Source organism: Stegodyphus dumicola, chromosome 6 (genome assembly GCF_044657685.1).
Source record: "Stegodyphus dumicola isolate Sdum_Otavi_A_Nest chromosome 6, ASM4465768v1".
Lineage (NCBI taxonomy): Eukaryota > Metazoa > Arthropoda > Arachnida > Araneae > Eresidae > Stegodyphus > Stegodyphus dumicola.
In genome coordinates, this window is record NC_140773.1 from 71,473,349 (window position 1) to 71,491,233 (window position 17,885).

Genomic DNA, 17,885 nt, shown 5'->3' on the forward strand with positions numbered 1-17,885 from the left:
TCACATTTACGGTTATGATATGTATGTAAAATGCTTCTGTATTTGTTCATAATGCTAAGTTTATTTTGTTATTTACCTCAACTTCATAAATTAATATCATACAGTCTTTGATATGGTACGTGTTTATATCAGACCTTAACAAAAGAACCCATCTTAATAGAAATATATTTTATGAAAATGTTATTTTTATTACTACTACACGTGCTAAAGAAAAAAAAAATTAAATTTGATGCCAAACCGAAAATATTAATTGAATGGATTGAGTTACGTGATAAATGTAAGTGTGATACTTAAGTTGAATTATTTTATTGAAATCGATTGTAGCTGTCTTTGTAGCTTTCTAAATTACGCTACACTCTTATAAGGATAACATAACTAAAGAAAATCTTGAATTTTTCATGTCTGAAATTCATTGTGCCTTAAAATAATGAAGAAATAAAATACGCTTCCTTAAAAATTGTTTATTTTATTTCTTTTGAATTACTATGTTTTTAACGAAGAATGTGTATCAAAATGGCAGTTTCCTTAGATTGTGTATTATTTTGGTTTTGCTGAAATCTTCTGTTACAAATGGAAAAGTAACTGCAAAAGATGGAGCTTATAACGATATTCTGATACGGTTTTCACCCAGAGTTAAAGCTGAAAGCGGAATATCATTAGTAAAGGAAATACAAGTAAGTAATTCTGATTTCTAAAAATATTATTTTATTCTCCTGTGTAAATAATAAGCTGCAGTAATATTACACAATAATGATTAGTTTTAATTTAATTGAATTAATGAATTTATCATTTTTATAAATATTAAGAAATTTGTTTTCTTCCAAAATTGGTATTTTTGTAAACTCTTCAACGAATTTTTGATATATTAAAATGAATAACATCAAAAAAATCTGTTGTAGTAATATTTAATGAATAAAATATTATAATTATGAAGAACATAGAATAGTGAACACTGAATGAAAAAATGGCTAAATCGCAGAATAGGCTGCATCAGTCGATGCTGTGTTTACTTATTTTATGCTTGGACACGCCTTTTTATGACGTAATATTGGTTACGCCTCTCCTTAAAAACAAGTTATAAGTATGCTATAGCTTCGTATTTAAAGAAAACTTAAATGAACTTTTAACTGAGTTGAAATGGTATGTTTATAATGTTCTGCGCGAGATTTTTTTAATTATAAATTTACTTTTGTGGGGTGTGTGGTAGGGTTAGCATTTAACGAAACGAATTATCCTGACAAATGTATTATTAAGATACCAAACGATTGAAAACAATCATTACCAAATGACTGAAAATATTGAATGCATGAGTTAAAAATTATAACCGTAACTTCTGAAAATACAGAAAAGAAATCTTTTGCTTAAAGAATGTTTTCATTATTGATGAGTGTGACAAAATCGGTGCTTACTGCAGAATGGATGAGTATCTGAATTTGGATTTTTTTAATCAGTTGGAGCGAAGAGGCAAAAAGAGCGTTATTGAGTGGTGTATGGAGAAAAGCTTGATTGCAATATCGTATAAGTGCTCAATTTGTCGAACAAATATGTAACTAGTAGAGAGACGGTTTTGAGACGTATAGACGATTTTGAGTGGTGCGCAATGCCGAGTTTGTGCAACTCTGAGATTTTTTTTAAGTGAAAATTGATCGATGTGCACATGGGCAAAGCGAATGCAGTGCGCGATGCCGAGTTTGTGCAATTCTGGGGTGTTTTTTTTTAAGTGAAAATAGATCGATGTGCACACGGGGCAAAGCCAGTGTGGTGCGCAATGCCGAGTTTGTGCAATTCTGGGATTTTTTAAGTGAAAATAGATCGATGTGTGCATGGGCAAAGCCAATGTGGTGCGCAATGCCGACGATGTGCGCGATGCCCAGTTTGTGCAACTCTGGGATTTTTTTAAGTGAAAATAGATCGATGTGCACATGGGCAAGTCAATGTGGTGCACAATGCCGAGGTTGTGCGCGATGCCGAGTTTGTGCAATTCCGGGATGTTTTTTTAAGTGAAAATTGATCGATGTGCACATGGGCATAGCCTATGCTGTGCGCAATGCCGAATTTGTGCAATTCTGGGAGGTTTTTTGAAGTGAAAATTGATCGATGTACGCATGGGCAAAGCCAGTGTGGTGCGCAATGCCGAGTTTGTGCAATTCTGGGATTTTTTTAAGTGAAAATAGATCGATGTGTACATGGGCAAAGCCAATGTGGTGCGCAATGCCGAGTTTGTGCAATTCTGGGGTGTTTTTTGAAGTGAAAATAGATCGATGTGCACATGGGCAAGCCAATGTGGTGCGCAATGCCGAGTTTGTGCAATTCTGGGAGGTTTTTTGAAGTGAAAATTGATCAATGTACGCATGGGCAAAGCCAATGCTGTGCGCGATGCCGAGTTTGTGCAATTCTGGGATTTTTTTTAAGTGAAAATAGATCGATGTGTACATGGGCAAAGCCAATGTGGTGCGCAATGCCTAGTTTTTGCAATTCTGGGATTTTTTAAGTGAAAATAGATCGATGTGTACATGGGCAAAGCCAATGTAGTGCGCAATGCCGAGTTTGTGCAATTCTGGGATGTTTTTGGAAGTCAAAATAAATCGATGTGTACATGGGCAAAGCCAGTGTGGTGCGCAATGCCGAGTTTGTGCAATTCTGGGATTTTTTAAGTGAAAATAGATCGATGTGCGCATGGGCAAGCCAATGTGGTGCGCAATGCCGAGGTTGTGCGCGATGCCGAGTTTGTGCAATTCTGGGATGTTTTTTGAAGTGAAAATAGATCGATGTGCACATGGGCAAGCCAATGTGGTGCGCAATGCCGAGGTTGTGCGCGACGCCGAGTTTGTGCAATTCTGGGATGTTTTTTAAGTGACAATAGATCGATGTGCATATGGTCAAAGTCAATGTGGTGCGCAATTCCGAGTTTGAGCAATTCTCTGATTTTTCTTTTAAGTGAAAATAGATGGATGAGCACATGGACACCGAGTTTGTGGAATTCTTTGATGTTTCGAGCGAATACTGATTGTTGTGTAGCAGAGAAAACGAGGTTGTGTGTAATGCCGAGCAGTAATGTAACTTTATGTATGTACAATGTTTAACATATCGTTAGTGTATTTTAAATTTGTATTGTTGTTTTAATTGTGAATTATATTTAAGACGTCATTTTTCATTTAAATTGTATTTTTAATTTTTTGGCTTTGATATGTTTATAACGCTTTCCGACATACGACATGTATCGATAGCCCGACGATCTACTCAACAGTAGCAAAATTGTTAACTCATTCATTGATTCATTGAGTTCATTGATAATATGTGTATGTGTGCGTATGTGAAGTATTGCTTAGTGTTCCAAGTTTGTAGTATTTATTTTATTATATTATTTTCTTTCATTCTGAGAAATTAGATTTTTTTATTTATTAATGCGTAGAATTCTAGCATGCCTACACAGAATATGGCGTGATTTAGGAATTTTAGAAACTGATATGAAAGCTGTGTAATGATGTTTATATGCAATAAAAAATATTCTTCTTTTTTTTATTAATGTAAAGTTTAAAAATTTTTAGAAATAATGAAAATTGTCTAATTATTGGTATGTAAGGAATTATGTCGTTACGTAGCAAGAAGGTAATTTGTAAAAATGATAAAATTGAAATGTTCTACAATATGAATTTAAATTTTAAAAAATATTTTATTTGTATGAATAAAAAAATTAATAAAAAAAAATAATAGTTTAATAAAAATCTTTGAAAATATTGAAGCTCTACAAGTATTAGAGACTGCGATGTTGTTTATCGTTTTAATAATTGGTAGAATTCGCTCACTGTATCATGGTACTGTAAACAATTTATTATACTTATTATCAGTAACGCCTAAGCTTAAATGTTATAAATGTAAATTAAAAATAAAGAATCTGATATTAATTTACAATAATAAACAATTTATTATTGTTATTTTTAAGAGAAAATAGAAAGTTCACATAGTGTAAATGAGAGACTACATTGTGACGTCATAAGCTTAGTCCCACCCATTTATAGACGTCACACAGCTCCTCCTACTGAACTTTGTTGATGCAGCCTATTCTGCGCTTTTACCGAAAAAATAAGTTTGATACATTAAAATATGCTATTTAAGTATTATATTTTATGAAATTCTGATATTTTAAAAATGAATCTTGAAACAATACAAGACAACCGAAAATTAAATATTTTCCGTGTGCCAATATAAGGAAAAGTGAAAAAAAAATGTCACATGACATGTCATTTATGTACATCGGGGAACATTCCATAAAAAAGATTCGAGTATTAAGTAAACTGATAAGATTTATATTTCAAGGAATGATTTTACATTAATATAAAGTGAATGACGACAAAAATCCTAATGTTCTTTGGTAGAAAATTTCGCTATAAACTGTTCTGTCGAGTTCACATATAACATGAGCAATGTGAAAAGAAATGTGATGAACCATTTAAAACCGGATAACATTCAATCCATTTATTGAGCAAACATATGTCCATGACATACTAATGTAATGTCGAACAAAAGTCGATCGATGTCCTATGGAATTTCTTATTAAAAATTCTGTAATTGCTCACCATCTTTATGCTCGTTTCGAGATGGCTGTAAGAAGCATCTTAACGTGCTTCAGACTTGTTTAATTGTAGAAAGGTCTGCAGATTAGGCAGGCCCAGTCCAAAGTACGCAGAGACATCCTGGCGATATTCTCCGTATGCGGAAGTGGATTACATTACTGAAAGAGGGCTAAAAGCGCAGAATAGGCTGCATCAACAAAGTTCAGTAGGCAGAACTGTGTGACGTCCATAAATGGGTGGGACTAAGCTTGTGACGTCCATAAATGGGTGGGACTAAGCTTGTGACACAATGTAGTCTCGCATTTACACTACGCGTACTTTTTATTTTCTCTTAAAAATAACAATAATAAATTGTTTATTATTGTAAATTAATATCAAATTCTTTACTTTTAATTTACATTTATAACATTTAAGCTTAGGCGTTACTGATAATAAGTATAATAAATTGTTTATATTTAAAATTACCATGATACAGTGAGCGAATTCTACCAATTATTAAAACGATAAACAACGCCACAGTCTCTAATACTTGTAGAGCTTCAATATTTTCAAAGATTTTTATTAAACATTTATACAAATAAAAAAAAAATTAATTTAAATTCATATTGTAGAACATTTCAATTTTATCATTTTTACAAATTACCTTCTTGCTACATAACGACATAATTCCTTACATACCAATAATTAGACAATTTTCATTATTTCTAAAAATTTTAAACTTTAATAAAAAAAGAAGAATATTTTTTATTGCATATGAACATCACTACACAGCTTTCATATCAGTTTCTAAAATTCCTAAATCACGCCATATTCTGTGTAGGCATGCTAGAATTCTACGCATTAATAAATAAAAAAATCTAATTTCTCAGAATGAAAGAAAATAATATAATAAAATATATACTACAAACTTGGAACACTAAGCAATGCTTCAAATGCGCCCACACACACATATTATCAATGAACTCATATTATCAAGAGCAATTACGATACCAAACACTACCTATTAAAATATGAGGTAAACGTTACTTCAAGAGTTAAAGTTAACAATTTTGCTACTGTTGAGTAGATCATCGGGCTATCGATATATATCGTAAGTCGGAAAGCGTTACGAACATATCAAGCCAAAAAATTAAAAATACAATTTAAATGAAAAATGATGTCTTAAATATAATTCACAATTAAAACAACAATACACATTTAAAATACACAAACGATATGTTAAACATTGCACATAAATAAAGTTACATTACTGCTCGGCATCACACACAACCTCGTTTTCCCATTTACACAACGATCAGTATTCGCTCGAAAAACACCAAAGAATTCCACAAACTCGGTGTCCATGGGCTCATCCATCTATTTTCACTTAAAGAAAAATCAGAGGATTGCTCAAACTCGGCATTGCGCACTACATTGACTTTCCCCATGTGCACATCGATCTATTTTCACTTAAAAAAAATCCCAGAATTGAAAAACTCGGCATCGCGCACAACCTCGGCATTGCGCACCCTATTGGCTTTGCCCATGTGCACATCTATCTATTTTCACTTAAAAAAACATCCCAGAGTTGCACAAACTCGGCATTGTGCACCACTCAAAACCGTCTATACAGTTTTTTCGCTCTACTAGTTTCATATTTGTTCCACAAATTGGGCACTTATACGACATTGCAATCAAACTTTTCTCCATACACCACTCAATAACGTTCTTTTCATCTCTTCGCTCCAACTGATAAAAAAAATCCAGATTCAGATACTCATCCATTCTGCAGTAAGCACCGATTTTGACACACTCATCAATAATCAAAACATTGAATTCTCTTCTGTATTTTCAGAAGTTACGGTTATAATTTTTAACTCATGCATTCAATATTTTCAATCGTTTGGTAACGATCATTTTCAATCGTTTGGTATCTTAATAATACATTTGTGAGAGATAATTCGTTGCGTTAAATGCTAACACTACCACACAACACACAAAAGTAGATTTATAATTAAAAAAATCTCGCGCAGAACATTATAAACCTACCATTTCAACTCAGTTAAAATATAATTTAAGTTTTCTTTAAATACGAAGCTATAGCATACTTGTTTTTAAGAAGAGGCGTAACCAATATTACGTCATAAAAAGGCGTGTCCAAGCATAAGAGAAGTAAAGACAGCATCGACTGATGCAGCCTATTCTGCGATTTAACCTGCTTCTTCAGTTGCAGGTGTGAAAATGACGAAAAACAAAGTCAGGTCTCAGAAGATATTAATGAAAAACAATAAACTAGAAAATTTGAGAAAGTTCCACCAACTAACGGCAACACAGCTGGTAGCACTATATATTGATGAAAACTGAAAACAACTATGAAATAATTTATTTAAAAGCTTAAGATAAATTCAGATTGGCAGTTTGAGGATTAACGAGTCTGAAAGAATTTTTTTAAACATGAAATGCCTGCAGAAAATCAAGTTCGCAAAGGAAGATTTTTTTAAAAATTTTGGCTGCAAAAAAGTGGATATTATGATTTTTTTTTTTGACATTTCTTTAGCATACATTTAGAGCAAAGTTTTTAGGCTTTCGTAGTTTGTGACCAATGAATATTAAACCACATTCGGAAGGAATACTATATATACCCAAGTGTTCATATTCGAAATGTGGTCTTTAAGTACAAAACTGTAAATTTTATTTAAAGAAGGAAAAAAAAAATGGCACAAAAGTTCAACTTCTGTAGAATGCATACGGTTCTATAGTTAATAGATGGAAAGCCAATTCACGAATGTTTCAGTGGAAGCTACTCTTAAATATTCTAAAAACTAGATTTCGAGAATTTCAATTCTCAGCTGACCTTCTGCGACTATTCATGAATTGCATGTTTGGAAATGCGCGTTAAAAAAGTTCCAGATAGTAACCGGCTCTTGTACACTGTTACGAAAGGCCCAGCCATGGTAAAGTAGCTTTCCCACAAAGCGGGATTAGGGTTGCCAGAAAATGGCAAGGAGAGGCAGGGTTGTCAGATTTGGCGCTAGATCGCCAATTTGGCGACACTTGGCAATATGCCGTAGATGGAGCGAGAACCTTCTGGAGCGAATTATTACCAATTTGCTCCAGAGTGTTCTCGAAGGCAGGTCAAAAAGCTATATAAACCCTGCTTGTACTCGAAGTAGCAGTGCATCGTCAAGTCTATCTCGACTGCATCGTCGAGAGTATCGTCAGTGTATCTCGAGAGAGTATCAAGTGTACGTTGAGTTCAGTAGTAGTGTCTTGAGCTCCGAGAATGATCGACTCAGTCGGGAGCTGTACTTAAGTGCTTTGCCGTACTTAAGCTGTACTTAAGTGCTTTGACGTACTTAAGCTGTCTTCACCATTATAGCTTGATAGGCTGGAGTCTGTGTTGCTGATTGTTTCAGAGTGTTTAACATAGTTTTTCGACGACCGTAACGAGTCTTTGGAACTGCCTTCTGTAATACTAATGAATAAATTGTGTTTTGATTCTATATCAAGTGTTGCCATCAATCACTCCAAATCCATGAACCCGTAGAACGCAACAATATATAATTGTCACTAATAAAGGATCCTTGAAGGATGCATTCTTAGGATGATTCATTAATTTAATCATTGGTATAAAATTCGTGATCTTTAAATGCTAAAGTTTAAAGCTTAATTTTACCTGGTCATATTAAGTGACATAGACAAAAAATCTTACGAATATTCCAACAATTAAAATTTAAAATGGGTTTATTACAGAATGAATTATGAAAGCTATTAACATGAGACAAAATAATTAAAAAATTGAGCTTAAGAAGAAAATGCAATTTTCTAGGTACGGTATTAAGATAATATAGATTTTAAGAGCATAATGTTATTTATTATGGTAAAACAAACATATTTTTAAAGTGTTGCTAATAGCACAAGGATAAAAAATCTCTATGAGAAAAAATAATTTTAAAATAGCTGAGTTTATGAGTAGCAGAAGATTGTGAAGAATAAACATTAAGAATCTGAATAATATAGAACAGAATGAAAATATTGTTCAGTATAATGTAAAGATTTTAAAAGGGAAAACGTAAAATTATAATTAGTTTCCAAAAACGTGCAGTGTTGAAATTCATTTTATTTTGTGAAATGAGCATATTAAGAAAAGGAAGGAAAAATATCAGCGTAATTATCAATTTTTACCAATTATCAGTTACACAAATTAAATCACTAAAGAAGTGAAAGGCTCAGTTTGCACTAGTGGACGTCTGGGGCAAAATTTTTATGGAGAGCCTCGCCTAGTTTCTTTTTCTAGTTTCTCTAGTTTCTTTTTAACATATGCAGATATTATGGGTGCAAATTATGCAATAAATTTTATGAAATAATTTAAACATTCAACAATTCTTATTTGAAATTATTTAAACAAAAATTATATTTCATCCATATTATACGCTTTGCTTTCGCAATTTCACAAAATATAAGCTTTTCTATTTGAATGATTAAAGGGTATGAGTAAAATGCAAAGAGATGGCAGAAAAACTCCCATTCTTGCTTTAAAAAAGTAAAAACACATAAAGACATGGGAAAAGTTTAAAATTTTGTTCCTCTTGCTATGTTTACGATGTTTTAAAAGTGTAAAAAATTTCTAACATCGATTTAAAAACATATCTGTAGTTTTGAAGGATTTGGAGGTCCCTTTGAAAGTAGGGGCCCAGCGCATGCGGTCATTTTGCCTTTGAATAAATCATTCTTTTGTGAAGTGAACTAACATTGCATTTCTAAGTTAAATATTAAAAATATAACTAAAATTGTTCTTGCAATCACATTTAGTGTGGAATAAACTTAGAATTTTTATGTTTTATACTTTTGTCATTTTTTAATAAGCTTTCCCTTTCTGAAAACATAAAAGTCTTCAGATTGAAAATTCATTGAAGACTGAAAAGTACTTGATTGCAGTGGAGAAAGTTTCGCTTTTACACTAAATGTGTGAAAATAAACTTGGTTTAATTCTTTCTTATTCATGACACAATTCCACCAGTCACCGTGCGGTCAAAGACTGCTGAATAGTGATAGCTTGCCAGGAGTTCGAACTCAACAGATTGGCTTCATGGTAGGTTCTCATCTTTTACGCCTTACAATGTAAATGCAAGCCAGTTTCTCTCATAAAATTCTCCACGAAAGCATCTCTGTGTTTAGGCAGATAGACCTAGGTTTTTTTCATTTTCAAATAACTAGAACCTAACCCAATCCGTTACATAAACCTAAGCTGTAGTTGCACTTGTGACAACTTAGCAAACTTCAAACCCATTTCACGTCCAGAAATCATTATAAGGTTCAAGAATCGATTTATCAATGATATTAATTATAATCATACTGAAAAGCGTTATTAAAATATTTATGAAATAATATGAAATTAAGTTTGACAGAACTAAATTCTGTTACTATTTCTTTGATAAGCATAATTATGGGCTATATTTATTGTTTTGTAATTCTAGAAAGTCCTGACTGATGCATCAGAAGTACTGAATACATCCATCGGATTGAAGATATCCAACGTAGTTTTTCTTCTGCCCAGAATTTGGGATGTATCTAACTGGACAGTCGGGAAAGCAACTCCACAACATACTCACTTACCGCCAGATATTTTTGTAGAGAACCTGCCCAACAGTGCTTATGGGAACTACCCTTTTACATTACAGTATGGAGGATGCTCTGTACCCGGACGTTATATATTTATTCAAGAAAACTTTCTTACAGCCAAAGAAGAATTCCCAAAAGGTATTTAATAATTATTTTATATTCTTTCCATTATTTTCCAATTTTTTATCATGTGGTCTGTAGGAAACTAAACGTGTTATTTTGAGATTGCTTTCTTCAAAAAGCAAGATTTTGACGCTTGAGTCAATAGTCGCGTAATATCTGAAACGACAGTATATCAGAAAGAATCCATACCTGGGGAGCATTAACTAAGACAATACTTTTAATTTTTAATCTTTGAATGATATAACTACGATAAAAATATATACAGAAAACTGATCGCTATAGGTATTAATTGTTTTGAGCTAAGATATTAGCCAGTAAAATTAGTATTGGATCATCCTCTAAATAATGCGGTTTTTGTCAATTGCAAAAAGAGTTGGAGGGGGAGAACGAATAATCTACATGCATTAACTTGCTATAAGAATAGGTATTAATATTGCCTAATTCTTATTCTTAGTAGAAGTTTCGATAGAAAAATAAACATAAAAAATTTCGATAGAAAAATAACTCTCTCATTATATCAGCAACAATGGAACGCATTTTAAATGATTTTGGTCTTTCTAATCAAATGGTCATAAAAGCTCAAGTTCCATCCAATATTTCACTTATATTCAGTTTTAGTCGATTAAATGTGGCAAAACATTTATCATAATTAATCAAAAATCAATAACGCGAACAAACAAACAAACGTACAAATATACATTCTTCCTTACATATATATATATATATATATGGGATTTTAAATCCATAATTTTAAATCCTTAATATTTTTCCTCGCGCGCTGTCTAAATTTTAGCTGTTAGCACGAGTGAAATTGATAGAACTCTAGCCACTTTGTTTTATTAAGAGCTATAAGATGTTATGGATGTTGCGTTTAATATATATACGATGATATAGATGTTGTTTTATAGATGTAAGATGATATATATGCTGTATTAATAGATGAACGATCTTATAGATGTATTAATGTTTTATTAAATGTGTTTTGTTTGAATATGAATTGTGATTTTGAAACTAAAGAACCCACAAAATTGGTGTCAGAATCGGGATCAAATTACAAACAACAAATGGAGGAATATGAAGCAATATTGGATGAAAGAAGGAATATTTCTGTTAATAGTGAAATCGATGCATCAACTGCTCGAATTTTCAACGACTCTTCTTTTGCTGTTATTGATGAAGATCATGAGGTAAAACAAAATATTAGTAAGTCGTCAGTTCAATTTCCGTTTTCACAGTTTTCAAATATGTATATAAATTTTAATGATATTGAAAGCTTGATTTCTAAATTTGATGGTAATGCTTATAATTCGGTTTACAAATTCATTGAAAACTTTGAGGATGTATCTAATTTGTTAAAACTAAATGAATTACAGAAACTGATATTCGCCAAAAGATCTTTAACTGGCAAAGCAAAATTATTTATTGAAAGTGAAACGAAAATTAATTCGTGGAATGCAGTTAAGGCTTTATTAGTAAATGAATATGGTGTTCAGTATAACTCTGCTCAGTTACATGAATTAATATCGAAACGTAAAATGCAGGAAAAAGAATCTCTATATGAATATTTTTTGGTAATTAAAAATCTATGTTCCAAAGGTAATATTGAAAACGCCGCTTTATTTGAATATGTTATTAAAGGTATAAATGATTCTACATTTAATAAAGCTATTCTTTATGGTTGTAAAACGTTGGCAGAATTTCAGGAAAAACTTAAGATATATGAAAAAATTAAATTTGATAATAATAAAAACAAATCCATTAAGCCTAATTCTAAAACCAGACGCGATCATTTTGAAAGTAAAATAAAAACAAATATTCGTTGCTATAATTGCGGAAATCTTGGTCACGCGGAGAATTTTTGCAAAAATAAGAGCAAGGGAAAAAAATGCTTTCATTGTAATTTATTTGGTCACGTAGCCGTAGAATGTATAAAAAATAAGACACATATAAAAGACCTTGCCAGAGTGAATCATATATTTGTAAAGAAGCAGTTAAATGATATGCATAAAATTGTATCGATAGATAATGTAGAAGTAAAAGCTCTCATTGATACAGGAAGTGATATAAATATAGTATCCGAAAACATTTACAAAATAATTGGTTCACCTAATATTAATTCTTCCAGTTTGATTCTAGTAGCCTTTGGTAACAATAAAGTAAAACCTATTGGTTATTTTAAAGGTTCCATACGAATCGATGATTGCGAAATTAAATCAAATATTTATGTTGTGCCTCAAGAAACAATGAAAGAAAATGCTGTTCTTGGAAATGAATTGCTTTCGCAAATGGAAATTATTATAAACAAGAACGGCATATCTATGAAAGTAGCAGATGATGAAAAGAAAGACGAAAATGAATGGAATTTAATGTATGTAAATGTAGATCAAGAAGATGCGTTAGATAATTGTTCAGATATTAATAAAGCATATAAATCCAAAGTAAACGACTTAATGCTATATTCTTAATAAAACTGAAAACCGTATAGAAGAAACAGATGTAGTTGAAGATGAATTAAAGGAAGGTGTGTCTCAGGAAGAGAAAAGTGATGTTAAACGTGGACAAGGAAAATTGCAAAATGTAAAGAAAGGGAAGAATTTCATTCATGAAGGAAAAAGAAAAAACCCACCTAAGAATGTTCATTCCGTTCTAAGTATTGAACTTTATTCCAACAAAATACAAGACCCAACCAATCACAACGAAGCAAACGCGAACTGACATTCAGTCAGTTGCAGATTCATCTTCTATAATTATGTATGGATTATCTGAGGCCTTAAGAGTAGAAAGCAATTATATTTTAATCAAGTTTGTATAGATATGATTTATACAAGTCAAATATATATTGCTACTTGACATATTTTGCTTGCATGAATGATTATGCACTGAAGGTTATTCACTAGAATTTGATTTATTCATGTTAATGTTCCTTAAATGTTTGGTATTCCTTTGAAGATTATATCGGCCAAGAACTTTTTTATGCATAGTTAACATATTTAAGACATATTCTAAAAGCGCTTTTTTTTTTCAGTTCTATTTTAACTGAAAATTTAGAAATAGAATTGAAAATTTTATTTAAAACTTTCAGTTCCATTTTAACTTTTTATTCTCGAAGAAATGTTACAAATTATAAAATAAACTGGTAATAATTGCAAATACAGTTCACATATTATATGCTTTATCATCATATTTAGAATGTTTATAATTTTCTCAGGTAAACTTTTTGCGAGAGAGTGGCTGAAATTTCGTTATGGGGTGTTTGATGAACATGGATTTGAGGCAGATAAAATGTATCCTTTGTACTACAAAGTTGCGGGCGAACCAGATATACAAATTACGAACTGCATTCATCCACCTGCAGAATATTACTTCAAGTAAGATCATGAAATAGTACTATTATTCTTATTCAACGAAATACCACCTGGCCTTAAGAAATTTAACAGTATAGAAATTTGAATTGGCATTATTATAGAGTGGTTTTGACTAAAAAGAAGCAGTTTTTCGAATATAGTTCAAAATATACTTATTTCAGTATTTTATCTTATTATTTACATAAACATTTCGAGGGATTTATTAAATATGCTTTACACTAGACATAATAAATCACTCGCAGTGTTTATGTAAATGAACATAAGTGTGAACTGGTTACTTCGTAGCCATTTCGCTCGCACCTACTATACATTGTTACATTTCATAAAATATACCTTCTACATTCCTTGAAAAATTATTTACAAAGAATTCACACAATGGGAAGAAGTTCATGGTTTTTTTTGTTTGTTTGTTTGTTTGTTTTTGTTTAATTTAGATTACAGCAAGGCATTTATGCAGCATATATTCATTATCACATAGAAAAATTTTTTCGGAGTTTTTTTCGCCTATATAAGAAGAATTTTCTATTAATCGTTGGCATTTGAAAGTCCAATTATCAAAATGTAATTTAAATAATTCTTAATTTCGCCTCTTAGTCTCCACTGTAATTGCCGTAATACACAGACTAGCGACTACCAATCCTTTCAAAATGTTTGTTGGACAGCAAGTCAGCGATTACTCTGCACATGAGCTTAGAGTAACTTTATTATACTCGTATATCGTATTAGAATACATTCTATTAATTATAATGAAAGTAGAAGGGTTTAAAATGTCTTTAATGAGATGCGTTGCGAACTATATTAATTAGATGAGTCATTAACAACATTGTAGAGACATTAGGATTTTGGAAGTCGGAAAGATAAAAAATAGCAAACGCCTTCGCCGGGAATCGAACCACGGACCTTTGGAATACCGGCCCAGCGTGCAGAGCCACTACACCACGAAGGCACACTAGGGAGGTGGCAGAAATACCTTATAACATTAATTGGAAATTTGAAAAATAAAACAAAAATATAATAAAAATTGCTTCTATTGCTTCTTATATTTCAGTTTGCTAAGCAACGTATATAATTCTGATTTGAAATATATGTTAAACATTTTAAGTCATATCGGAAGGAGATGCCGCTGACAGCTGCTAATTCTCTAGGTCGCACAGATCATCGATTAAAGACCTTATGTCTTACGGAACTGCTGATAGGTCACGTGCCATTACGTAACTGAAATAGCTTGCCTTGTGTACTGTTTCCTGCCACTCCAACGCTTAATCATTAATTAAATAATAAAATGCTTTTTTGGAATGTAATTTATAGCCATCAGGAAACAATCGATTATCTTTCTCTCTTTATCACGTTTTTTACGTAAATAAAGAGAAAAAGTGGTTTTTATTGCAGAAGTAATGTGTGTGATATTGCGGTTATTATTAGAAATTTCATTCTGTATGTGGAGCTTGGATTATTTTTGTTGGGCATTTCGGCCATCTAGTTGTTTGCTATCTTTGTCGAGTCATGCGATCCAGAATCTTTGAAAGTTTGGATATCCATATGTTAAAGGAAGGCGTAATTTTGTGATGACCTGCTTTTTTTCCCCATTGTATGAATTAGAAATCCGGTAAGCTACTAATAATAGACTGGTCTATTAAACAATATGTGAGAAACTAATATTAAAAGAAACATGGCAGAATATACGTGAAAGGAAAGATACCTTCTAGAGCTTATGTATCAACTAACACGCCGTTTATTCTGAACGATTCAAGAATGCTTCCACTGGCAAAGGAAACAGAAGTTCTACTGATCGGAAATAAAGGTAAATGGTGGTATTAAAAGATAGAAATGTTTCGTTCTCATATGAAATTTTGATAGATTTCAGGTTTAAGGATGGAAAGAAGATGAACCTATGTCCTGAGATAGAAATTTTCTTAATCATAAATAAAAAAGGCGCTTTGCTTTCCTTAAATTGCAATCTATAAGAAAAGCAAAGGGTTTACAAACAAGCAAAGGCTATTTGAATCAAACTTTGCCTGTAAACATTTTACAATTCTTAATGACACATTCTCAAAGCTTCTTGAATTAATTCTAAAGGTGATACTACACTAGACCAAATTTCACACTTTGCAGGAAATCTGTCGTTTGAAGATGGGCTATTTACTAATCCATGAATAGTAAAACTTTGCGGTTTTGTCTATTGAACCCTCCCCCCCCCCAATTTTGTAAAAATGTCCGTAGTCATCCATGCTTTCTTATTTGCTTTACATTCCAACAGCAGAGTTTTAACATGCTTGAAGCACCTTGGTTTTTGCGGCTTTCTTATAACTAAAGGAGTCATGTACCGTCAGCATTTACACGAAGTACAACAGTAAGGTTCTTGCAGGTATAATTTTAAAGAAAACAGTAGTTTCATCAATATGGAAAATGTCTTTTAATTCATTTCCACCTACTTTGGTGCATAATTTCTTGAATCAATCTTCAACCGACTCAGCAGGAGCGCTTTTTGATTTTTCACCTGTAGAGTTGCACGCCTCCAACCTGCACGCAACCAAGGTGACTGTTGAAACTGGAAAATAGACAGAGTCTTGCTAAGGGTTTAAATCCCTTTTTATTCAACTTAAGAAATTACAATTGCGTGCTCTTGACGCTCACAAACTACGCCGACCCGGCGGTAAAATAAAAATAAGAACCTGAAAAGAAATAATAACAAGACTCTAACTACGAGGCTCTCTAAACGTAACTAACCTCACCGCGTTTTACAATACCGCTGCTAATTCAGCAAACTTTGAATATCACGTTGAACGATTAACAATTCTCCTAGGCAAGCACACAGGCCGAAACGCGGGGTTCTTCAATTTCTGGCTAACTACCTCCGCGCTCGTGAAGTAAGAACAGCACACCTCGAACTCGTTTCCATTCTATTTAACTCAGAATACTTCCGCTGATAATTTGAATCCTTGCGCGTTCTACTAAAATTTACATACTCTGGCATTGGCAGTTCCAGGGGAAAGTAAGGCTTGACAGGAAAGATAGTTTAAACTTAAAATAAATGTTAGTTAAAATAAATATAAACCCTACACACCTATTATACTATAACAAGTGACTCCATGCCACAGTTTAAATTTATTCAGCCATCCACTTGAAACGCAGGCTTCCTCATATTCATTATAAGTGCTATTTCTTTTGACTTCTTTCCTTTTAATTCACATCCATTTATTTTAATGCTTAAATTCTTGAACCACTATTTAACAGACTCAGCAGGAACGCTTTTTGATTCCCCATATTCCCCTTATATAATATGAAATGAGATTCCATTCCATAGTTTCAATTTATTCAGCCATCCAGTTGAAAAACAAGCTTCTTTCACATTTATTCGAAGTACTATTTAATTTGACTTCTTGATTAACATGTGGCCATTGAATAGAATATCTAATGCACGACACTGAATTATAAAATTTAGCAAAATGGCTTCGACCTCAGGAATTCTATCTTGAACACTTAATTTCTCTGAAGCGCACTGCCCACAAATTTTTGCTCTTTCTCCAACTTTTTTTCTAATGTGAAAAACTATTTTTTGTGTGGTCACATTAATATCCAGTTTCTCTGCTAACTCAACATTCTTCAAACCAGTATTTTCATCAAATTCTGTAAAGATTTGAATTTTATATCTTTACTTTTTGAGAGTCCTCCGCTTTAGTGACATTTTGTACCAGATAATTCTGATCCACCTTCTTTACTTAACACAACGTCCTGTTCTGAAGAAAAAAAAAAAAAAACCGTTTCTATTTTTTCTTTTAAGTATCCTCGCTATTTATGAACTTGTTTTACAACTCCTGTACCAGACTGAGTTATGTCGTGCCTTTGTTTCCTTCTCCTAGCTCCATTTCTTGAAAAAGTGCTTTGTAGAGATTGCTTTAAGTTTCTAACAGTTATTTTAAGTTTAAACATACTTTACTGTCTATCCTCGTTTGCCATCTACTATTCCTTACCAGAATGGTTTTTAATATGGCGTTTTATACAAATAAATTAGAAGTAGTATTTAAGAAAGGCTGAACTTAATTTGAGAGAGAGAAAGCTTAGGAGTCTTTATTGGCTTGTGTTAGCCGTCTGACTACTTCATTCTTCTTAAATCTACTGCGCTCGGCTGTGTTGTACGTGCCTGGTGATAATCGCCGGCTAGGTTAAATTAAGGGTCAACTACGTTAAGCATTTGTGTCTAGTTTTGGCAAAGTCTGTTTAA

The 17,885-nt window shown here is 32.3% G+C and overlaps 1 protein-coding gene across 2 annotated transcripts in view; it reads left to right on the plus strand.

Moving 5' to 3' along the window:
* Window positions 1-256: 256 nt before the first annotated feature.
* LOC118196558 (calcium-activated chloride channel regulator 1-like) overlaps window positions 257-17,885 on the plus strand; it is a 66,192-nt gene continuing 48,563 nt past the window's right edge. The window contains exons 1-3 of one of the 2 annotated variants that reach the window (XM_035368020.2): window positions 257-674; window positions 10,031-10,313; window positions 13,507-13,666. In XM_035368020.2, the coding sequence (XP_035223911.1) occupies window positions 486-674; window positions 10,031-10,313; window positions 13,507-13,666 (632 nt within the window). In that variant the 5' untranslated portion in view covers window positions 257-485. The remainder of the gene's footprint in view (window positions 675-10,030; window positions 10,314-13,506; window positions 13,667-17,885) is intronic. The other variant, XM_035368025.2, reaches the window with a different exon arrangement.